The sequence below is a fragment of the Camelus ferus genome, chromosome 14, assembly GCF_009834535.1.
Source record: "Camelus ferus isolate YT-003-E chromosome 14, BCGSAC_Cfer_1.0, whole genome shotgun sequence".
Classification (NCBI taxonomy): Eukaryota; Metazoa; Chordata; class Mammalia; order Artiodactyla; family Camelidae; genus Camelus; species Camelus ferus.
The window spans coordinates 6,056,542-6,081,310 of NC_045709.1; the positions used below are offsets into that span (position 1 = coordinate 6,056,542).

At 39.8% G+C, this 24,769-nt stretch overlaps 1 protein-coding gene across 3 annotated transcripts in view; it reads right to left on the bottom strand.

Annotated features, from left to right (window-relative positions):
* TSC22D1 (TSC22 domain family member 1) overlaps positions 1 to 24,769 on the bottom strand; it is a 110,958-nt gene that overhangs the window by 2,496 nt on the left and 83,693 nt on the right. Inside the window, exons 1-2 of one of the 3 annotated variants that reach the window (XM_014551993.2) lie at positions 1,206 to 1,224; positions 77 to 128 (exon numbers count right to left, since the gene is read on the bottom strand). In XM_014551993.2, coding sequence (XP_014407479.1) covers positions 77 to 79 — 3 coding nt within the window. In that variant the 5' untranslated portion in view covers positions 80 to 128; positions 1,206 to 1,224. Of the gene's footprint in view, positions 1 to 76; positions 129 to 540; positions 911 to 1,205; positions 1,225 to 24,769 lie in introns of those variants that run through there. The other 2 variants (XM_006176256.3, XM_032496116.1) reach the window with 2 other exon arrangements.

A 24,769-nucleotide genomic window follows, 5' to 3' on the forward strand; every position in this document is an offset into this window, starting at 1 on the left:
CTGGTTCCATCCCAAGACACCTCGCTTTTTGTACTGTGCCCACATTCGGTACAAACGATATTTAATCAGTACATACCATAGCTTGCTCGATTTTGTTGTCAATAGCTACCACACTCGCACCAGAAGAGCTGGAAAAGAAAAGGGGAAAAAATCGATAAATGGAATTTATCTTAAATATCCAAGACAAAGAGGATTTCCCAATTCTGTGATATTACTAGCATCATTTTTTGGAATATTCTTTAATGCTATGTAATATATCACCCTCCAGAAAACACCAGCCACTCTCTTACTAACGAATACTCAGACATTTCCCTATTTTAGTGAGCCACAAAGGCTAAATTACATAATGTGGTAAAAGCCTGTTCTCTGGCCAGACCTGTAAAAAAAAAAAAAGGCTATTCTTCTTATTTCAAAAAGCACCATCCATGTCACCGTAGTCTCTCAGCAATGGACAAAGGAATTCGCCTGGCTATCTTTCACCTGCATTATTACAAGTATCTCACGAGTAAATTTAAAGAAACTGTCCCAGCCGACATTTACCTATTGTCAAGTCTCACAGAGGCGTTTTCAGTCCCAAGCAAGGATGACAAGAAAGAAATTGAAAAATGTCTCAGTTGGTAAACTCCTAGATCCATCGCCACTGGTCTACACCATTGGGATTTCATGCAATTGCAGCCAAAAACACCCTCACGGAAAAAAAAAAGAGGGAATAGTAGCAGCCTTGTTTGAGCTAGATAAAAATCTTCTAGCTTTATGCAGCTCAGGGAGAAATAGAAAATAGCAGCCCTGATTTAAAGAAATCCGGCTTCTGGGGCTTGGCGATTCCGGGAAGATGCAGATCCTACTGCTGTGCAGAGAAGCCTCTCAGGTCGACGGCCGGGCTCCACTAGGCTCTAATCCAGAACTCCCACTCTCCGTGCAAAATATATGCAGGGAAGAGCCGCGCCGATTGGCCAGCACGCCACTGGAGCCGCCCCCTTCTCCCTTCCCCGCCCTCCTCCCGCTTCCCCGCCTTCCTCCGCACCCCCACTCCGCCCCCAACCTCCCTATCTGCTCCTCGGGTGGGCTGGCCCAGGCCGCGCTCGGAGGGGCTGGAGCGTGGGGCTTTCTAGGGCCCAGCGAGGCTCGGAAGGCCCGAGCAGTGCTCCGGCGGAAAAACGCCAAGGGGCCCTGAGAAATACGATGGGGACCCCACACGTGCTTACGTTTAAGGGAATCAGACCCCCGTCCCCGGAGCTGCTTGTCCCCGTGGCTGCTGAACGGCGAAAGCTGCTTATTTGCAACCAGAACCGTCTGTGCTACTGGGCATGCCCAGTCTCACCACTAAAGACTTGCAGGAGCCTGAGTGTCTCGATTTCAATTATCTGGTTCTTACAGACAACAGTAACGGGAGGATTTTATAGGCGTTTTTATTTATAAGGATAACAACCATACTGTAGTACTTCTTTTAAGCCAGTGAATTTTAGAGGGAAAAAAAAAATCACATTTCCCTTTTGAGAGATTCTACCTTTTCGTGAATTTATCAATTACGTGTAGAAACAAAACAAAAAACACTACATATTCTTTGTTAGACATACATAAATAGAGGCCAAAAGGAATCCACCAGATGAAATCAGATCTTCTTAAAATGTCCTTAGAGCCATAAACCTTAAAACTGGATCTCCTCTTTCCATTTATAGATTAAAAAAAAAAATCCACAGGTTGAATCCTACCTACATAGATCTATTTTCAGTAAGTCCCTAAGGCAAATTTTTGGAAGTTAAGCGCAATTCTTACAAGACTGAATCCTCTGAGCCTTCTTACATCAGAGGAGTTGAACTATTGTAAAGTATTTTGTGTCACCCCCTAGCCACACTGACCAAGTAATTCTCTTCTCCAAACCAAAATTAAGAGAGCTGGGTGTAAAATAGCTTAACCTATTACATAATTTCCTCTATTAATTAAAAATATTTGCAAGGATATAACACATGAGGTTACAATTTAGGATACTATAAGCCTAAAGTCTTAAATTCACTCGATTATTTAAAGTTTGCAATTCAATACATTTAGAAGGTACATTTAAACCTCTACAATACTGCCCTCTAACGGCATAATCTTATAAAAACAGAAACAAACAAAAAAAACTACAAATACTGAAGACTTCCTTAATCCAAGTTGTATCGTCACAAATAATTACAACATAAAATTTGACCATAGAGCATTTATATGTATATATTTGATTTACACACACACACACACACACACACACTCACGGATTCTTTTTTCTCAAACAAGCATTCTCCCTCAAGCAGCATCCTTTAACTAAAATTTCCTATTTTAGTTGCCACTGGGGCCTCTTAGACATTCTTGTAAGTTGCCCCAATGCTGGTAGAGTGTATCTAGTTTTAGAAATTCTCCAAAGTGATTAGGAACCAAATCTGGGTGAATGTGGTAGCTGATGAAAGAGCACTACTCTTTTGGGGTTAAAAAGCTAAAGTGTGACTAACCATAAGGCAGTATCATTCTTTTTTTATTGTAAGGTTCCTATTGTTCTATAAATTTTAAGGCTTTGCTTTTGAATAACATAATATTCAAATAGTACTCAAATATGTGTTGGCATACTTACAGTTTGCAAAAATTAAATATACATTATCTCATATGATACAAATTTATTTGAGGAAGACACCCATTTTTAGTAAAAGGAAACAAGTGGAAGCTCAAAATCATCATAATTTAGCAAGCAAGCATGTGGTCTCTATGATAATCTACCAGTGCTAGATACAATTCTTATTTACTACATGATAGTTTCTATATTTTGAAAATTACAGTTATCACTAAAACTATCTGTATGATTAAATCATTTACATATTTGGACGGAATGCCAACTGCACAGGAAAAGTTATTAAAGCATCATCTTAAGCTGTAAAAAGAGCATAAAAAACCAAAACTCTAAGGTCATATAAGGAAATGAATCTTAAATTCCCACTGAAGTTTAAGATTACTAAATTAACAGAATCTTATTTACTCATGACGTTCTTTAACAGTCGGAAAGAAACAAGTATTAAGCTACAGAAGTCAATATACGAACCATAGTCTGTCCTAACCCATATATCTCTACCATTGGATGTTATGGTCACCTCCAATACTTTGCTATTTTAGATAATTTTCCAAGAGATACCCTTGTACATACACCCTTGAACAGATGGCTAAATTTACTTTATAGCCATTTACAAAAGTTTCTTCCATTTGCAAAACACAGCATCTATGAATCTAGTGTCCAGTCAGAGCTCAACCAAGACCAGCTGATAGGCAGGATAAACACTCCCGTGACTCCAGGAGAGACCCCTAGAGGCACGGATGCTACTAGGCAACTCCAGGCACTGTGCAGAGATCAGGAGGTCTCACTTGGGTGGGGAATCTGGAGCCTGGGAAACAGCCTGGACACTTGAGATTGAGATGGTTCTTTGCTGCTGCTTTTGTTTTTCTGTTCCGCTTTGCCTAAGAGCCTTTTTGCTTGGATGCCAGTTCAGTCACTTTTGCATGCTGGGAGCACGTATGCTAGGATGGGAGAAGGGGAGGAGGGGCAGGGCCTGTGTGTTTCTAGTTCAGTAACATGTGCTTTTCTTCCAAACTTGATCTGACTTGGCCAATATAGGTGCTGCTGGGGACTCACCACTGAAATAGGATAACCTGTTTCTCCCTCTGTCCAAACTCCTTGCAAATCTAAAGTGACTGCCAGGGAAGAGGCTAAAGCACATCACCTTGTGCCTGATCACATCGTTGCCCAGGGTCTGCACACCACATCACCTCCCCTTCCCCATTTACTCTCACTGGCCACTGGGAGTAGGGTTCCCAGGTTTCGCAAATGAAACCACAGGACTCCCAGTTAAAGCCGAATTGCAGGTAAACAACGAATAATGTTTTAGTGTTAGGGTCTCATACGCTGCTGGAAAAAGAAACAATGCCAAAGATATTTTAAAAAAAGAAGAAGAAAAAGAAAATTCAACCGTACTTTAAATTTTCTTAATTTCCAGAGAAAAGTTGGAAGATAAAGTTGAGAAAATCTTCCCCAAATTAGAACGAAATAAAGAGATAGAATTGAGAGATACAAGAGACTAAAAGGATAAATCTAAGAGGTCCAACACCAAAAAAAGAACGAATTCCAAAAACAGAGAACAGAGGGAAGGAAATTATCAAAGAAATAATTTCAGAATTTTTCCAGAATGGAAGGGCACACATCTCCAGATTAAACGAGACGAACACACGGCCAACACAGTCAATGCCAAGAGCCCCACAGCAGAGCACAGCATCATGAAATTAAAGATCATGTAGGACAGAAAATCCTAAAAGCCTCCAAACAGAAAAAACAAGGTACAAACACCGGTGCTCGTATCAGAATGGTTTTGCTGGCTGCCAAAAAACAATGGGAGAAGTATCTATAAAATTCTAAGAGTAAAAAGGTTTTTCGCTTGGCCAAATCAGTGAAGTGTAAAGTAGCATAAAAACATGTTCAGACATTTTAGACACCACAGTGGAGGAGCAAATCAGGAAACAGGGTTAAACAAGAAGAATGAGTTCCAGAGATCTGCCGTACAGCCCTGCACCTACAGTCAAACAGCACTGGGTTGTATGTACAGCCGTGCACCTACAGCCAAACAACACTGGGTTGTATGTACAGCCCTGCACCTACAATCAAACAGCACTGGGTTGTATGTACAGCCGTGCACCTACAGCCAAACAACACTGGGTTGTATGTACAGCCCTGCACCTACAGCCAAACAACACTGGGTTGTATGTACAGCCCTGCACCTACAATCAAACAGCACTGGGTTGTATGTACATCCCTGCACCTACGGTCAAACAGCACTGGGTTGTATGTACAGCCCTGCACCTACAGCCAAACAACACTGGGTTGTATGTACAGCCCTGCACCTACAATCAAACAGCACTGGGTTGTATGTACATCCCTGCACCTACGGTCAAACAGCACTGGGTTGTATGTACAGCCCTGCAAGTGCAAACACTGGGTGGTATGTACAGTTGTATGTATGTACAAACAACACTGTGTTGTATGCTTAATAAGAGGATGGATCTCAGGTTAAGTGTTCTTACCACCATAAATTAAAATTTTTTTTAATGAGAAATATTGTATATTTCAAAAGAAAAAAAAAAAAAGGAAGGCATGGGAAACATGAACCAGGGACTCAAATGCTGGAGACTGGAAGGGAGTCAATAGGATGATGGGGGAGGAAGTCTTGGGATGACAGGTGCTAAGCAAGCCTAACCAGCACCTAGCGTGTAACCATGGAGGCAGCGGAGCCTGTGGGAGGGAGGCTTCGGTGGGAATAAACAAAAATGATCTAACACATCTGAGCACGCGCAGGGGGCGGGGAGTGACAGCGAGGATGGGCCAGATCTAATGGAGCAAGGAGGTGAGTTCAAAGACAGTCCGACAGAAAACAAAAGTAAGAAAGAAAAATATAGGCTATATAAATACATATATACATAAATAAAATGTACATGATTCTATTAATAAATGTTTTATTGGTTTCACTTTCAAAAGTTAACTTTATTGGGAAGGTGATGGGAAGAAGAAACGTGTGGTGGGGAGAAAAAATGTGGGGTAAGAATGGTTTAAAAGTGCAAAATCCTAATCTCCTACAGCCTGATGATAACATATCTACAATTGAAAAAGCAAAAAACCCAGTATAAATATATGACATCGACATGTTTTTATGAAGGGTATTTTCGTCTTATGTGAAACAGTTTAAAAGGAAGCCTTGAAAAGATCAAACTGTTTCCAAGTAACTTAATTTTTCCCCAAGTAAGGCTCAAGGATATTAAATAAAATACAGTTAGCAACCAATAATTCACAGTGTCTGGAACCCAATGAAAAGTACCAGGCGCACAAACAAGCAGGGAAATTTGATTCATAATGAGAAGGAAAATCAATCAATCAGGATGACCCGGATGTAACAAAGATGATGTACTCTGTAGACCAGGACATGAAAAGAAGTATTATAACCACATTTCGTATGTTCAAGAAGGAAGAGGTAAATATTAGCATATGAGGTAGAGGCATGTGAGGTATAAAGAAAACCCAAATTAGATATGAAGATACAAAATACAATTTCAGAAGAAAAATACACTGCATGGGATTAACTGCAGATTAGACAAGGCAGAAGAAATATTAGTGATATATTAGCAACAGAAATTGTCCAAAAAAAACCAAAAACAAAACAAAAACCACACACACACACAGGGGAAAAAAAACAAACAGAAAAAAAGAACAAAAAAAGAAGAAAACACCATTAAACTGTGAGCAATTTCAAACAACCAAATAAATCTTTAGTGAAGTCCCTAAAAAAGAGGCGAGGGAAGGAGAGAAAAAAAAGTATTTGAAGAAATAATGGCAATTTTCCCCAAATTTTATTTAAAAAAAAAAATCCACAGATGCAAGAAGCGTAACAAAGCTCAAGCAAGAGAACAGTGAAACTGCAACAAGGTGCGTCGTAATCGAGTGGCTGCAAACCAGTGACAAACAGATCATCTGAAAAGCAGACCAGGGAAAGAACTAAATTACACACAGAGCACCAAGGAAAAGGTTGGGAACAGACTTCCAGGTGACAGAAGACGAAGCGGCAATATCTCTAAAGTGCTGAAAGGAAATATTGAAAAGCCTGTCAAACTACAAGTCTATGCCCAGTGAAAATATCTTGTCAAAAATGAAGATGAAATTCTTTTTCACACACACGGAAGCTGAAAGGATTCAGTCACTGGCCGACCTGCGCTATAAGAAATTTTAAAGTAAGTCCTTCAGGAAGAGGAAAATGATACCAGATGGAAACTGAAGATGTACACAAAAGAATGAAGAGCATCAGAGATGGTTAACTATGTAGTTAAATACAAAAAATATTTCCCTTAACTATTTAAATCTCTTTTTAAAAGATAATTGGTTGTTTAAAACCAAAATAATAATAATGTATGGGTGAAGAGGGGCTGTAGCATATGTTGGAGTGAAATGTATGACAGAAACAGAACACAAGCCGGGAGAGGAGAAGGGACATACACTGCTGTAAGGTCCTTACATTATCTGCAAATAGACCGTACTACGAACTCTAAAGGAACAACTGAAATAACAAAAGAGTTATAGCCAATAAGCTAATAAAGGAGATAAAATGGAATCATTAGAGAAAAATATAACCTAAAAGATGTAGAAAAGGAGAAAAGGAATAAAGAATGAAATAAAAAAACAAATAGCAAGATAGCAGATTTAAACCAACTGCAGCAATAATCACATTAAATATAAATATCCTCAATTAAGTACCTTAAGTAAAAGGTAGAGGTGGTCAGATTGGATTAAAAAAGAGCAAGACAAAACTATTGCTGCCTTTAAAATAATACTTTAAATATAAAGGCATAAATAGGTAAAATAAGAGATTGCAAGAGGGTCATCTATGTTAAAAATAATCAGAAGAAGTCTGAAGTGGCTATATTATTTGGACAAAGTGGAGTGCAGGGCTAAAATCATTTTATAATGAATGGAAGAGTCAATGTGCCAAGAGGTCATAAAAATCCTAAATGTTAACATGTTGATAACAGAGCTTCAAAGCTTATGAAGCAAAATAGGATAGATAGAATTGTAAGGAGAAATAGAAAAATCCACAATTAAAGTTAGAATTTTCAACAATCCTCTCTCAATAAGAAAAAGACTAAAGAAGCAGAAGATAAATAAGGGTATAGAACACTTGAATAACACTGTCAACCACGTGACCTAATTGGTTTTTGTGGAACATTCCATCCCATAACCGCAGAATACACATTAATTTCAAGCACACATGGAATTTTTACCATGATCAACCATATTCTGAGCCACAAGTCTCAATAAATTTTAAAAGATTCAAATTACGCAAAGCATGTCCTATGAGCACAATGGAATTAAATTAGAATTCAGTTACAGAAAATTATCTGGAAAATCTCCAAATATTTAACACATAACTAAATGATCCATGAGGGTCAAATAAAAGGGAAACTGGGAAGTATTTTGAATTGAATAAAAATAAAACATGGTGTATCCAATTTACTTAATAAATTTAACAATTTAGATGAAATGGACCAATTCCTAGAAAGACAGAGCCACCAAAACTCATTTGAGGAGAAAAGATAAATAGCTCTATTTCTATTTTTAAAATGAATTTGTAGTTTACAGTCTTCCAACACCAAGAATCTCAGGCCCAGATAGTTTCACTTGTGAATTCTACTGCACATTTAAGGAAGGAATCATTCTAATTCCACACAAACCCTCTTTCAGAAAACTGAAAAGGAGAAAACATTTTCCAACTCATTCTACAAGGCCAGCATGACCCTAATAGTAAAACCAGGCAAAGACATTTTAAAGGAAAAAGAAAACTGCAGGCCAACAGCCCTGATGAACACACATGCAAAAGTTCTTTAAAAAAATTTTAGCAACTTGAATCCAACTATATATAATAAGGATAATAAATACATCAGGACCAAATGGCATTTATCCTGTGAATGCAAGGTATAAGCACTGGAATATCAATGTGATTCGCTGTATCAATAGACTAAAGTAGAAAAATGATAGAGTCATCTCAATAGATGCAGAAAAAGCAGTGTCACAAAATTCAACATCCATTCATGATAAAAACTTTCAGCAAAATAGGAATTGAAGTTCTTCAACTTGATAAAGGGCATCTACAAAAAACATTCAGCTGACATCACACTTAATGGTAAAAGAATGAATGCTTTCCCCCTAAGGCTGGAAAAAAAGGCAAGAATGTCCACTCTCAGCAATACTACTCAATATCAGACTGGAGGTAATAGTGGCAGGCGGGCAATAACATGAAAGATAAAGAGGAAGGAAGGGAGGGAGGGAAGAAGAAAGGAAGGAAGGAAAGAAGGATGGAAGGACGAACAAACGAACGAATGGACATCCAGACTAGAAAGAAAAAAATAAAATTATCCTATTCACAGATAAAATGATTATCCATACAGAAAATCCCAAAGAATGTACAAAAAGCTACAGGAACTAACAATAAGCATGTTTATCAAGGTCAAGGTCAGAGGATAAAAGCTCAGGATAGAAAAAATCAACTGTATTCCTACATATTAGCAAAAACAAAAGCTGAAAAATTTTAGAGTTCCATTTATGATATCATAAAAATACATGAACTAGGTATAAATCTAACAAAATATGTGTAAAATCTGCATGCTGAAAACTATAAAACACGGATGAAAGACGTTAAAGAGAACCAAATAAGTGGTGAGATACACCGTGTTCACTAATTAAAAGACTCAATATTGTTAATACGTCAGTTGCCTCTCCCCCCCAACCAATGTATAGATTCAATGTAATCCCAATCAAAATTCCATGAAGATTTTTCACAAAAAAAATGACAAAGTGTTTCTAAAATTTATACGTAAAGGTAAAGGAACTGGAATAAGCAAAACAAATTTAGAATAAAGCTTATGGGTTCCCACTCAAGACGTTCTGTAAAGCTACTCTGATCATGCTAGTGTGGCACTGATAAAAAGACAAGTGTAGAGCAATGGGAGAGAACAGAGAGGTAAGAAACAGTCCCACACAAATATGGCAAATTGACTTGACAAAGATGGAAAAGTGATTCAGTGCAGAAAGACAGTCTTTTCAACAGTAGTGCTGAAACAGCTGGACAGCCATATTAAGAACAAAGCAAAACAAAACCCAATTGGATCCAATCCAACGGAATTTGGTAAAAAAATATTTTAAAGTAAAAACAAGGAAAAAAAGCGATTGAAAAGTTATAATCCAAGGAGTTGAATACTTTCATTGACAAGACCTAAAAATGTCTATTTTACAACTAATTAACTGTTCTATAACCATATGAAATGTATTATTGGGTTTGAATTTTAAAGTATAGTTTTGCTTTGTCTTAAAGCTGTCAGATTTATTGGTGACTAATCTCCAGGAGAACTAACTCAGGTATATTGATACTACAGGTTCCCTAAATCCCACATGAGTATTTAAAGACTTAAATTACTTGCTTAGAATTTCAAAAATCCTAACAAAATACTAGCAAATTTAAATATAACTTTCTATTTATTTATACACACACATGTATAGCATATAAGGCTCTATGAATATAATTTTCCTGTATCAGTGTAGTTTCTCTCTAAACATTTACAATTACTTTAAAATTATTCTGTAATTCTAGAAACTATCTCTGGTTCTTCCATACCTGTCTGCTCTCTTTCTTTGTTTTATTTAATATAACTACTAATTCCAAAAGAATGCCCATATTCTGAAATGCCTTTAAGCAAGAGGACTCAAGAGGGTTAACTTTGTCTTTTCTTCTTTTTTTCCTTCATGAAAATAAGCTCCTCAAAGCCAAGTTTCTTCATAAATCACCATTTGCTAAATTGTGGTAGATTATGAAAATCAGAAGCCACGGGCAAAAAGGGCATCACAGATTTAGAAACCAAATGATGTTCTATATAAAACACTTGAAGTGAAAAGTTGTCCTGATTATGATTTGTTGTTTCAAGAACCTCGTGCAAGTCTCCTATCAGATATGAATACTATTTCTATTTTACTTTTTGCACAGCTATGGAAAATAGATGCTTCAAGCTCTTGTACTTTTTCAAAGTGATTTGTTAGTTTAAGCTAATTTTTCACGTTAAATTCCCTAAGATGACAGCACTAGAGAAAGAAGAGCCAATAGGAACCAGGTTAACCATCATTCTCTGCCCACGGAAGTACTTAGAGCCATTAGAGCTCGTCCTTGTTGATCCTAAAACAGTAAGATGAAGCTTGACTGAACAGTTTTATTGACAAAGGCAAAGATAAATTCTAGAAGACACAGCTACTGAATTTCTAATGTGGTACAGCCTTAGGTAAGCATTAAATTGGAAAAGGTTAACTCTGTGTGCGAGGGACACTGAGTGTTTAATAAATATCCTCTGCTTTGTTCAAGGGACACGTTTCCATGTTACGGCCTCTCTCTTTAGACTCCCGCTTTCTTTAAATGGTCTATTTAGAATTTTTAGAGGTGAAATGGACCTTAGAGATCACCTCATCCTAATTTCCTTATTCTGTAGGTTTAGAAATTGAAGCTCAAAGACATTGTGTGTTTTGTGCAGCATTTATGGAATTCATTGCAGGATGGGGCAGAGAGCCATCTTCTGATTCAATACGCTGTCCTCTGGACATGCAGACCAGGAATTCCAGATTCACGTGTAAAGGTCTAAACTAAGGAATATTCGTGCTGGAGGAGTCAGGTGGAGGTCCCTCCTGCCAAGCTCAATGGAACCTCATTCATCACGTAAAGCTGCCCACTTCACAGGTGAAGACACTGGCCAGGAGTCTTTGTGGAGACCAGAGCCAGAGCCCAGGTGGTGTATGGGCCTGGCAGCCTGGCTGCAGGGTTTCTAGGCCTTGTCCTGAGTACAGACATTGAGCTTTTGATGAACGCCACCCCCCGACCCCCGGCTTCATATTAGATTATGATGCTGGAGAGGCTGATGGGCACCCAGCCTAGTCCCAGTGCCAGGAGTCCCACGGTCTGAGGTGCTTTCCAACCACCGGGAGGAGGTCCTGGAGCAAGGGGGCCCCCACAACACACAGACACGCCCTGCTGACAGGCATGTGGCTTTGTGAACATGCCTGGTTGATTTTCAGATGTCTTTTCATAAGCCATGGTGCTTCCCTGGAGAGCCTGTCACACCTCTCAGGAGCTGTGAGAAGGATCAAAGGGAGCCCAAGTGGACCAGGGACAACAACGTGCACTCGTGGAGAAGGCAGGTGGGCTGCGTCCCCGGCTCATCAGCACGTCCCCTGAGAACCTCTGGCTTCCCAACACAGCCCCGCAGGCCTTGACTCTCCGTGCATCACCTAGGATCCCCTTCCTATGTCTCGGCCACAGTGTGACCCTGACATTGCTATGTCCCCCTTTCCTCGCAGGTAAGTACATGTGAGAAGTCAACAACATAATGAAAACAGTCAAGTGCTGCGTGGGCTCCCAAGGCCAAAGGAGTGGGAGACACACACTTACCACGAGCATTAGGGTCACTTTTTAGGATTTAAACTTGCTGCTGACCGCTGTAAAAGACATGGCCACTGCAACACATCTTAGCCAGAAGGATACGAACTAGAATAACACATTTCCACCCATTAGCTCTTTGGGTGTTCCTTCGTTCATTATTATACTTATCCAACAGAGCACCCACGAAAGGCCTGGAGCTTTAGGGTTGGCTCTAAAATGACGGAGGTGAAGAAGACATAGTCCCTGCTTTCAGGGACCCTGGGACAGTTGTGGGATGGGGAGAGGAAGACACCTGACGCTTCGGGTCATCTGGGAATGATGGCTGGCAGAAAGAAGCCGGGAGATGTTTCTGAAAGCAGAAGACTGCCCCTGGGCCTCTTCCCTCTGAAAAGTAAGCGGAGCTGCCTGGTTGGACACCCAGTACTAAGTGAATGAGGACACCCCACGAAGAGGGAGAGCCTGGGTCTGGAAGCAGCACGCCGCATCCCCACAGCTCTGTCGGTGGTCGAGTGTGGCCACGGAGCAGGAAGGCGGGGGCAGTGCTGGGGGTGCAAAGAGAAGCCGTAGGAGGAAAAAAGGCTGCACACAGGCTGGGGCCTCGTGGGCCATGGACTTTATTCTGAGGGCAGCGGGGGTTCACACAAAAGGGTTTTAAACAGGCAAGTGATGCACTTAGATCTGTGTCTTAGCAAGGTCGCCCTGACCACAGTGTACAAGACTAGAGGAGATGAGACCTGGGGTGAAGGGAAGGAAAGAATGAGCGCCAGAACCAAGGGGAAGCGAGATAGAGAAAAGGGGGGATGAATTCAAAAAATATCCGGGAGTTGGCCGAAGAGGAGAGGTCTGAAGCAAATGATACAGTTATTAAATAAGAGAACTAAGTCTGGAGAACCAAAGTGAGGTGGTTTGAGTAATCAAAAGTAACTGAAAAGTCACACAGCTCAAGGGAGACACTGAAGCAGCCCCGCTATGTAACAAAAAGGAGGTGTTTCCAAAGGGCAAATCTGATGGCCATTGTTAGAAAAGTAACACTGCTCCACATTCATACCCCTGACATATTAAGACTTCTCAATAAACTGGTTCTACACGCATTTTCTTATGTAATCCTCACAACAACTATAAGGTAGTAGGTACCATTATTTTCTTCACGTAAAGAAAACTGAGCCAAACACCGCCCAAGGTGACATAACCCTTAAAAACACAGCAGAGCCAAGATCCAAACTCAAGCCAGTCGAGTCTCGTCTGGAACCACCACACAGAACTGAGAGCTGCCAGGCTGTTTGCAGACACCTCAGAAACGCCCAATTCAGTGCACTTAGTGAAAAACTGGAGTCTGTCCTTAAAACTGTAAAGGCACCGACAGCTATGAGGGTTAGACACATTGGGACAAATTATACCTTAAATATACTGATTTATTACATGATTAGACATGCATTTCTAATAAAGAGATATTCTTAATTGAATGTGCTTTCATTTTAAGTTTCATAGGTGGTTGGAAGGTAAAGTTAAAATACAAAATGATTCATTACTTTTATGCAATGTACAAAAGTTAAATCCTTCGCTCCGTTACACAAATTAAATACTGCATATATTTTAAAATTCAATCGTAATATTTTGAATAAAACAAGACGTTTTGCTAACGTCCTTAAAATGGTGTCAGTGACAAAGCATGAATCCCATCACCTGCTACCCCAAATTAGGATAATTCTACACAAATCACATAAAACTGAATGCTTCAGATACATATTGTGAGTAAAAACCGAGCTAATGAAATACAACTTTGACCACCTTTAATAAATGCGGGGGGGGGGGGGGGATTAGGTTATATTGAGAAAATTTTTAAAAAATCAAGTATCTTAACCTACTAGGATAATTAAGTTAAATGAACAATTAACCTATTTCAACAGTGAAGTGTGCTCGAGACAGAAAAGGGTTTTAACAAAGTATTTAAAGCATACAAAATACATGTAACATATATGTAAATTAGGAAACATAACAGTAGAACAGACACCCCCAAACCCACCACCTAACTAAGGAGGTGACCCTCACCACTGAAACCCAGGCTGCTCCTCCCCACTCCCTCATCTCGCACCGAGGGAGGGCCGTGTGCTACCCTGGCCTGAAAGTGTTCAAAGTCATTCCTGTTTATTGAGTTTCTATGGTTACTGTCTGCCTCCCTCCACTAGAAAAGGGCTAGGGTCGGGGGTGTTGACTGGTTTATTTACCACTGTGTCCCAAGCACCTGGATCTGAGCCTGGTCTATGGTAAACACTCGCTATTGTGCTGCTGTAGGAAGGAACATGGACGGTCATGATAGTCACAGTGAATAGTCACAGTGGCAAACACTTAACTGCACTTAACTACTTGCCAGACCAGCCCAGAGACTGGACTTTATTCCGAGGGCAGCGGAATAAAGCTCATTACACACATTTACTCATTTAACTACCTCAACAGTCTGCTCATCTCAGTACCATTATTGTCCTCATGTATACAGATGAGGAAACCAAGGCACAGAGGAGTTACGTGACATGATCAAGGCCATACTTGTCACCGCTATGAAAAGCCAAAAACATTTCTGCAGTTTTAACATAACACATGCCTTCACATAGTCCTTTGAAAGACTGGTTATGCCTGGAACATTGAAATAGTTGGGGAAGCGGTGAGAACCCAACACCTATACATAGAGCACCTGTTCTGTGCCAGGCACTGGGGATTCAGTCATGAACAAAATCCCTGCCCTCGTGGAACCTACATTCAAGTGGGATTAAAAAAGTAAACAAGACAAACATCCAAATACAAGGTGTGTGAGATACGGACGGTACTGGGGAGACCACTGAAAAGGGAAGCAGGGATGTGCAAGATCGGAGAGGAGAAAATTTCAGATCAAGTCATCAAGGAAGGCCTCCCTGAGAAAGTGAATTTGGACTAAAAACCTGAAGGAAATAAAGGAATCAGCCACAAAAGAGCTTCTCAGAGAGAAGAGGAGAACAAGAAGAAGTAATGGTTGTCTGATAATCAAGAGTCCCTGCAAAGTCAAGCCATCACGAAGCATCACGAGAACATGCAGTGAGCAGTACACATGATGCCAGAGACGGCCCTGGCTTTCTTGGTTTTCCAAAAGACTCCTCTCCTCTTTGGTGGAGAAGAGCACTTACTGAGATCAGCATCATGCTACACAGTGCACTTAAGAAGCACTGCTGTGTGTATTACAGCAATGTGGCCCTGGAATTACACAGCACTTGGTATTCTCCCAAACGGGTTTCTTCAGAGATTATTTTGCAGTGCTTTTCACTTTCCAATTCCAATAAAAACTCAAAATCTTTTCCTGTCTGGAAGTATAAACAAGTGACGTCCTTTTGTAGAATCATCTGTCTACAACGTTCAAGCGCTAGAAATGCAATGATAGCTCTTTTCTGAATCTTGGTTTGGGGGGTTTCATGAAGCCATGAGAATCTCACACCAGGCTTTACTTTCTTCTACTACAAAGCTGTTTAAAGCTACTTCTAAGTGAATATGGTAGATTGAATACACTCATTTATATTATCTCTGTTGCTTTCTACAAACCACCAAAGAAACAGAGGATCAAGTTCTAAACATAGAAGAATGGAATAAATGGGAGAGATGTCCGTTTCAGCAGCCTGGGGGAAGAAAGATGGTAATTCATCAAGCTGAAACCTAAGCAAGCAGTAAAGAGAATCCAGAAGATAGCTGATATGCGTTGAAGAATCCAATACTTCCAAAGCACAGGCTTCTCAAAGTACAAGGTTCAGGCAAAATGAGAGTCTGTAGGAAACACAGACCCTTCCTTACCCTTACTAACTGAATATTAGAGCAAGGGCTAACCATCCTCTAATAGAACCAACACTCAGAAAAGAGGAACCTAGAGGAAACAGAAGCAGTGTATGGAAATGAAGAAACTTTAAAGATCCTAAAAGATGACATGGATAAAATAATGGGGAGGGGGTGGGCAACACCAAACCAGCACCGGAAGCTCTTGGAAAATTGAAAACTGGTATTACGAGACCACAAGCGAAAATTCCCTAGAATAAATGCAAAGTGAAGTTGAAGAAATATCTCAGAACTAGAACAAATACCAAAGAGGGAAAAAGAGGAAAGAAGGGAAAGAACAGCAGTTTAGAAGGGCTAACATCTGGAGGTGGGTGTATAGCTCAGTGGTAGAGTGTGTGCTTAGCATGCACCAGGTCCTGGGTTCAATCCCCAGGACGTCCATTAGGAAAAGAAAGAAAGAAAGAAAGACTAACATCTCAATGGCAGAAGTTTTGGAAGCAGAACAGAGAATATGGAGGAAAGTATCATAAAATAATTCAAGAAAATTTCCTAGAACTACAGATCACGCTTTTTTAAATTTAAAAAGCCTATCAAGCACAATCTGTTCTGCTATAAAACTTGTTCGGAAAACGCAAATTTGTTCCAACACAATCTATACGTTAGAGAACAATTTGACAAAATTCGTATTTCACATTTTGCTTATGCTTATGCCTTCAGAAATAGTAGCTAAAAAAAAAAAAGAGAGAGAGAAAAAAGAAATACTAGCTAAACACAGGAAACTGCACCCAGCTGAACCAAGCTGCCTGGGAAAACACATACACACACACATCTCAAACATATACCAGCTACTCGGTTCACGTTTGTTATCCTACAAGGTTGTTTTGCTCTTCTTTTGCAAATGTTAACTTTTGTCTGTAAAAAAATGCACTTACTCAAATCCCAAACAGAGTCTAACCACTCTGGTTCAAAAATACCAAGCAGTGCATGCAAAAGAAAAACATTTAACTATTAAGGGAGACGCTTTGGAAAGAAACAAGAGAACATGGGATATCTCCAGAGCAGCAAGCATAAAGGAGCCCACACCTGGATCACCAAAGATAACACATGAAAATGAAACACCCACAAGTAGAGGAACTTCAAGTGCTGTGAAGTCAGTAAGAACAAGCGCTAAAGAAAAGAGGGGAAACGCAAAGATTGCTGAGTACACGGACTGAAGAACAAATAGCAAAACATAACAAACCCAAACAAAAATCCAGGAACAGCCTTTCTCACAATCAAAGAGAAAGCACTGTCTCTATACGAAGCCCTTACGTGGAAATCACCAGGTCCTGCAGAAGTAGCTTCGTTTAGTGCTACTAATGACCAGTTTAGTAGTTTCAAAAATGTCTATAATTTCAAAGCTTTCAGCTGTCAGGTGAAGCAGAGATTGCAGATGAGAAAACTGCTGAAGAATTTCCAGCAATAATACACAAGTTAATTGAAGAAGGTGGTTATCTATATCCAACCAAATTGCCAGGTTGATGAGAAACAGGTATCTAGCTAAAGATGAAGGCAGAAGTATTCAGAGACCTTCCAATTCCCAAGAATCTTGAAAATGCTGCTAAGGAATCTGAAATCTACCCCACAACACATGAGCCTAGCCAATCAGAATAGAGACTGGCTGCAAACAGCCAGTTGAACCTAACTAGTGCACACCAGCCAAATCAACCCGGCCTCTAGGAAGCGGGAGCAGCCGCTGAGAGGACGGATTACTGCAGCGCAGTGCCCTCGACTTCAGAAACCGCATTCCTTCAGAACAGACGCGACCGTTCCAGATACAGCATGGAGGCTCCATGAAAGGAGGACTAAAGCAAAGACTAGAAAAAAGTTCTGTTTAAGGGGCTTAGCCCTTTAATGAGGGAGGAAGAATGATTTGAAAGGAAGCCAGGTAATCAAAGTATAATCATCAATTCAAATGGCCCTATCACTGTAACAAATAAGTATATATATTAGACAGAAACCATTATACAATAAGAGTAATCCAGACTGGTGACTCCTAGATTGTCAAAATACATACACACAAATGTTATTTCAGCAAAATCTCAAGAACAGTTATGAAGTTCACCTTGTTTTGCTCAGGTTATGGAACATCAAACATCTACTTTACACACACAAACATTTTAGAAAGCTACTACGCAGCAGTAAATATGGCTCTGTAAACGCTACATCACAGTGGCCTCATTCAATCTCTTTTATGGAAAATAAGAGCAGACTTTGTACAACAAAAGAAAGTAGTAATGATACATTTCTAGTAAGCCTTCTGAGTCTTAAAAACTGTTTACCCATCTGCGAAAAGTAAAGCCTACATTAAAACATATAATGTATACAAATCAAGTTAACGTACATAATTACAAATAAGACTTTAGATGCATGTTACACTTATTAAAAGCTTAAGAAATATGAAAAATAAATCACGTCCCTTTTTTCAATAAACGAGATCCACTTAATAATTTTAGTCCTTACTCCCACTAATCCTAATTCTGAAAAAAAAAAAGACCTAAAATTGATCATATAAAAAATTTTGCATGTAAGTTTCTCAAGCGTTTGATCAAAGGGATCAATTTTTCTTGACAAAGTAACAAAAACAGACATCATCATCTGTGTATAAGCTTTATGAGGAGAGAAAGTATACATGGATATAAAAACTGTATGTGATTTCCTAAAATTACGGAATATCAGTTAAAATTATGGAATGGAAAAGTATAGTAATGACCTGTGTCTGTAAATCACATTCAACTCATTAGACATGCTCGCAAACTTCTCACACACCTGTGTTAGTCTTCAGTCTACCCAGAAGAACAGAAACAGTAGCTTTGGCTTAACTGCAGCTCAGTGACTGGTTGTACTCTTGACTCTGAACTAGAAATTAAGGTAGTTGTCCTGCCCATGGGTAAATCACTGTGCACATGACCTCAGAGATGACTCAATGGGAATAAATTCAGATTAACTACTGAATTTCATAAGGAAGTTTATGAAGATGGCCTTTTAAAAGAAGTATCTGAATCCTTAAATGTGTGGTACCTGATTCAATGGTTTCTACAAAATTTTATTTGCCAATTTATACTCATTTGCTCTTAAGATATGATGAAGGAGAAAAAATTTAAGGCTCCTTACCTGCAATCCAATTACAGTAATTGTTAAAGAACAATGCCAGAAGTAGATTGAATCATGAAAGAAAAAAGAAAAAAGTCAGTCACTTTCCATACTGTTTACTGTATCCGTAATTGAGTTATTTTACATGTATGTACATAGCCTACATTTTTGTAACATTCAGGGATATAGTGGCAAATTTAAAATGCTTAGCTATGTACATAGAGGGGACTTCGATGCCTGCTGAATTGAATTTTAGGGAAAATTAAGTCTAACTATTACATGTTATAATCTCATGTTTAGAAACAAAAGAAACTAGGGAGTTACAGACACCAAAAATAACAGAAACTAAGCAACATGAAAACACTTCACATGTTAAGTGGACAAAGCAATACAGACTGTGCATATCCTATGATGACAGCTAGAACCATGAATGCATACGTGTGGTACCCAGCCTCCAAGATGGCCTCCGGTGACCCTCCCCTCTAGGTATGCACATCCTTGTGTAATCCCCTTCCACCTTCCACAACAAATAGTGCTGACCTGTGAAAAATATTGCACAAATGATGGGGTGTGACTTCTTTGATCACTCTCTCTGGGAGAGGCTAGCTGTCACGCATGAAGACCCTCATGCAGCCTACGGAGAAGCCTATGTGGCAAGAAATGGAAGGCACCCTGCCAACACGCAGCAACAACGTGCCAACCATGTGAGTGAGCTCTCTTGAAAGTGGATCCCCCAGCCCAGTGTCAAGGCTTTAGATGACTGCCTCCTGGCTGACATCTTGACCATAACCTCAGGAGAGACCCTGAGCCAGAACCATCCAGCTAAGCCACTCTCGAGTTCCTAACCCCCAGAAACCGAGTAAGAAAACAAATGTTTATTGTTGTTCTAAGCCACTAAATTTTAAGGTAATTTGTTACAGCAACAGAGAACTAATAAAATGTATATTTCAAAAGGTCATGGAATAAGAATAAGAATAGGAATAAGAATAAGAATAAGAATAAGAATAAGAATAAGAATAAGAATAAGAATAAGAATAAGAATAAGAATAAGAATAAAGAATGACTGTAGTAGAGGAAGATCAGGGATGATTTCTTCTACTTCCTAAACCCTCTGTAAAGTTCTATCATTTTTACTGTTCAGCTGAATGCCTCTAACTTTAAGGACTCCCACCACTTTCTTTAAAGAAGTTCTAAGTCATTCATTCATTCCACAAATGCCTCCTAGGATGGGAAGTCCAAACAGTCCCAGTCCCTGACCTCATGGAGCTCAGATTCTAGTGGCCAAGAGAGGCCTTAATCGATTCATGTCACAAATTAGTCTGGGAGTACAAACTGTGATATACAGTCTTTTTTTTTTTTGATATATAGTCTTTTTTGCTATAACGTGTGTTTCTGGAAGGCAAATTAATTCATAAGTGATTAGTAAGTGGAAAAATGATGTCAGTCTAACACAGAAGCGGTGTTGCTTCACAGGGGGTTTTCCTACCCAAGAGTTGTCAGAACAGCCAGTGAATTACAATCTTCAGCAAGAAAGGAAAGAGTTCCAGGCTCTGTTGCTGTTTAGCAGCAGCAGAAACCCTTTCATGTGTGTTTAACGAAACTTAAAAGCACACGCTTCCCCAGGAGTCCCCCCGCCAGCCTCACCGCCCTGCTGGCTTCAAGCTTCATTTCCTTCTGCGTTATCTTTGCACCTGCCGCCTCTGCTCTAATTAACATGTTGCTGGCATTTCACTCTACTTTTCTGAATGTATTTTTAATATCTACCATAAGAGCTTCCAGCTATGTGGAGCTGGTACCCATTTTTTATCTTCTCAGGGCTCTGGTTACAAAGCCACTTAAGTGTGGGTGGCTGGCCCCAGCTGTTTTCTCCATAAACTGTCTTATTTTTTGCATACAATTTTGGAAAATGAGAAGGTTTTTAGAGACAACGTTATCATGGTATAGAAGAAATGCCTGCACTATTAAGGAAAATTGTACAGTTTTAGAAGACTCTGACCTCATACGGGAATAAGATGTGCGAAGGTCTAAAGCAGAGAGTCAGGAGTACAGAGGGCGCCCACCAGGAAAAACACAGGCTTCAGTAAGCTTTCTCTTTATCCCCTCAACTCTTCTGCCGCACTAGGAGAGCCATGCTCACTTCAGATGGCTGAGGCATTCCTTGTCTAACAGCACTGTGTCGGTGGGCTGGAGCGGGGCAGCGGTGGGTGGAGAAAAGGACAATGATGAGACTGAAGCTAATTCAGTGCTTCTCAACCTTGGTGGAACCTTAGACTCAAGTGGGAAGTTTTTCACAAACATAGGTGCTGAGGCCCATCCTGAGCTCTGGTAGGTTTTAAAAGTTCCCCAGGGTGATTTCAAAGTGAAGCCAGGGTTAACCAGAGCAAGACACCAGCAACAGAGAACTGGAGAATATGTCTTAGGCAGAATTTAAACAACAACAAAACCCAAAACCTGATCATATTTATGCATTTTAAAAAAAGGTTTCAGTTGTAATTAGTCAGTAAGACTGTATATTCATTTCCCCCAACTTACAAAGATATTTCTGAGGGCGCAGGTAGGGCTGGAAATAAGCAGGGCTGGAGGGTGAGGACCAAGACCAGGGAGCAATAATTCGGCTTCGGGGGAGGCAGCACGTGGCCCTGGCACCTAAGGGCCAGGATGCTCAGTCCCACTGGGAGACTTGAAGGGGAGAGCAATGTGGGGGAGAGGCTTAGAGGAATTTCCAGAGGGATTCAGATAAGCTACTCAAAAGGAGTTCCTGACCGAGCACACTGAAACTGTAGCACACACCATTTATAAACATGGCTGTCTTTGGAATGTCAAAATAAAGAATGAAAATGGATTGGGAGATTGAAACACAGTCCTAGCATATGGAGGTAGAAAAGCAGGTTGCAACAAAAGTTTGCAAATTTAGTAATCAGAGCTGTAGGAAGGGATATTTTTAAAATACAGATTCCTGAGTCCAATGTCAAAGGTATGAATTACTCTCCAGAGGGAGGAAATGATAAATTGATAACAATAAGAGCTGCTACCATTTATTCGGCATTTACAACGTGCCAGGCAATCTTCTAAGCATTTTGTATGAATCATCTGATTCTGTTCCTGTAATTCCCCTAATAGTTAACCGGGACACAGAGCAGTTAACAGAGTAGCTTGGCCCATAGTAAAGGGTGGATCCAAGCTTCCAACCTGCAGACCTCCATAGAGTCTGTGCTCTTAACCATGACATTCTGCATCTTCTAAAACACCCTCCCCATCCCCAATAAACCAAGTGATTTTGAGGCTGCTAGTATTTGAGAACCACTGCACTATGATCTTTCAAAGTCACTTTTAGCCTTATCAGCCTGTGAAATCGGGCTCAGTATCAACTGTGTCTCCCTTTACTGGGCTTTAAATCAAGCAGCATTATCTCCTACATTATGAAGAATTTGCAAAATGCTAAATGTACCAAAATAGTTTTCCTCTAGAAGATGGGCTTGTGTCTAAGACTTCTGTCTCGGACAAAAATAGAAATTTTATATCACATACTTTTTTCTTTACTCACTTAGCAATCTGCTGTCTTATCAATTCTTCTCTGCTAATATCTCTGCCTTTAATTCTTTTTTTATTTCTGTTGCCAACACCCTAATCCAGACCCATATCAGAAGACTTCTGGATTATTGCCATTTAATCCCAACTGGTCCGTCTGGCTCTAATCTCTATCCAGCTGGATCCAAGCAAATCCATCTTGTATACTGCTTCCAGGCTAATATTCTTAATTTTTTTCTTAATTTCTTATCTGTCACTTGTTCAATTACAAGTCCTTTAATGACTACACCCTACCTATAGGATAAAAATCTCAATCTTTAGCTTGGCAATCAAAGTCTGTAACCTATTTCTAACTTCTTTTTTAAAAAAATTAAACTACAATGCATTTTCAATCCAAAATTCCTTCATCAAAACAAGAATTAAATATACCTTAAAACTACATTTAAAATGAGAAAAACACTTAAATTGCGGACTAATTCTTTAGATACTTTTAATGTGATTCTATCTTGGAGTTAAATATTCAAACTTGGCTCCAATTCAAACCAGCTGCTTATGCTAATAGTTTTTAAGTTTTCTGCAGAATGTGTAGGAGGGTGTTCTTAACACAGCTAAGCTATCACATCTGATCTCTCAGGTCATCTCAGAGCTAGAGTGAATTTAGTTTCAGCGTGTGCAGTTACACAAAAACTGCCCCAAGACAACAAAGAGGGTTCAGGTTGTTTCTTAAAGCATGAATCTTTTATATAATCCACAAAACCAGTTTTCAAATCTTGAATAAGACAGCTTTTACTTAAAAACATATGATACCTTGCCAGGAGGAAAATGTATACATCCTTAAATTACAAGCCAGAGAAATTTATCCGTATGTTTTAGTCATGAAACTTCTACTCCCTTGTCTACTATAAGTTTAAAAAAAGAAAAAAGTTGTACCACCGAGGAGAACCAAGAAGAAAGGCTCAAGTGTCTATGCTCTGTATCTATTTCAGAGCTCATTTAGCAGTCACTTCTCGGGGCTTCTCTGGAGTTCTGATGAAGTTCTCCGATTACCCCAGAAGAGCCGAATGAAAGATGAGGGAAAAAACAAAACCCTCCGTGAGTCGATGCTCACTAGGGAGGGCAGGGAAGCGGCAGGCAGGTCGAGGACCACAGCAGGGAGCCAGAGAAACACAGGGCAGCTGCTGGAAACCTCGTCCTCTTCTCTCCCCTGAATCAGCAGAGCTCAGCTAGTGCTTTCTTCGTGCTGATGGGAGGTCTTATGTGGACTCGTTCTGAAATTCGACCCAATGAATTCTATATACAATCTTTTTTAAAGAGTGAGAAAAATATGCAAATAATGAATGAAGGAACGATATCCAGAAGAAAACCTGTCTTTTGTCCAGTCTTTTGTAACAGATTCACAGAGCAACTGTAGACCTGGAAGCACGTGGGAGGGGAAAGACAGGCTCTGGCAAAAAGGCAGCATCCAAGAGACAGAAGATTCTACCCAACGCTTGTGTCTCACCAATAAAGGCACAAACTGCCTTGAAACAGCTCTTCCTTGACCAGAGCAGGAGGACAGAGTCACCAAGGAAAGACATCCATCCCTGAATATGTCGTTTATAATCAATATTCTCTCTTTCACACAGATTATGTATGATTCGGAGTCTAAAATATTATCACAGGAAATAATTTTTCTTAAAGCTGCTCCACTATGGTTACATTAGTTTCTAACGTCCCTCATATTGATAGAATCCTATTCCTTATGGTTTGGGACTGCCTTTTCCAGAGTGGCTTTTGATGAAGACTTTCTAAAGCCTCATAGTTTATTTTCCTTCCCCTAAACCACCTGTCACACCCACCCCCACACCCCAGGAGAAGGCAATGTCTGCTTCATTTGCTATTTAATTTTGCAGAAAGCAATTACGTTTGACTACACCAGAGTCTTCCACTTGACATGATTCACTTCACTTCAACAGGAAAAAATGTGGATCAGCAGAAAGCAAGCTGACCCAAGCACAGCTCTTAAGAGCACAAGTTCTCGAGTCTCTGCTGGGGCCAGTCCTCATTCCTTGTACCGCCTTTATCGATCACTTCATCTTAATCACAACCCAATGACTGGGATTCAAATGGCTTATTGATAAAGGCTAAGTTATATTCTTCTGCTTACGAATTCAGGAAAGCATGGAATGTAGTTTAGAAAGTTTTCCATCAGAAAAGTTAAAATTTAAAAGTTCTGGTTTATGAAATGCTTAACAGTTAACCACACGGAAAACTTTGATTTTAGATAACTGAGTTTGCAGTACATCAAAGCAAAAAGAATC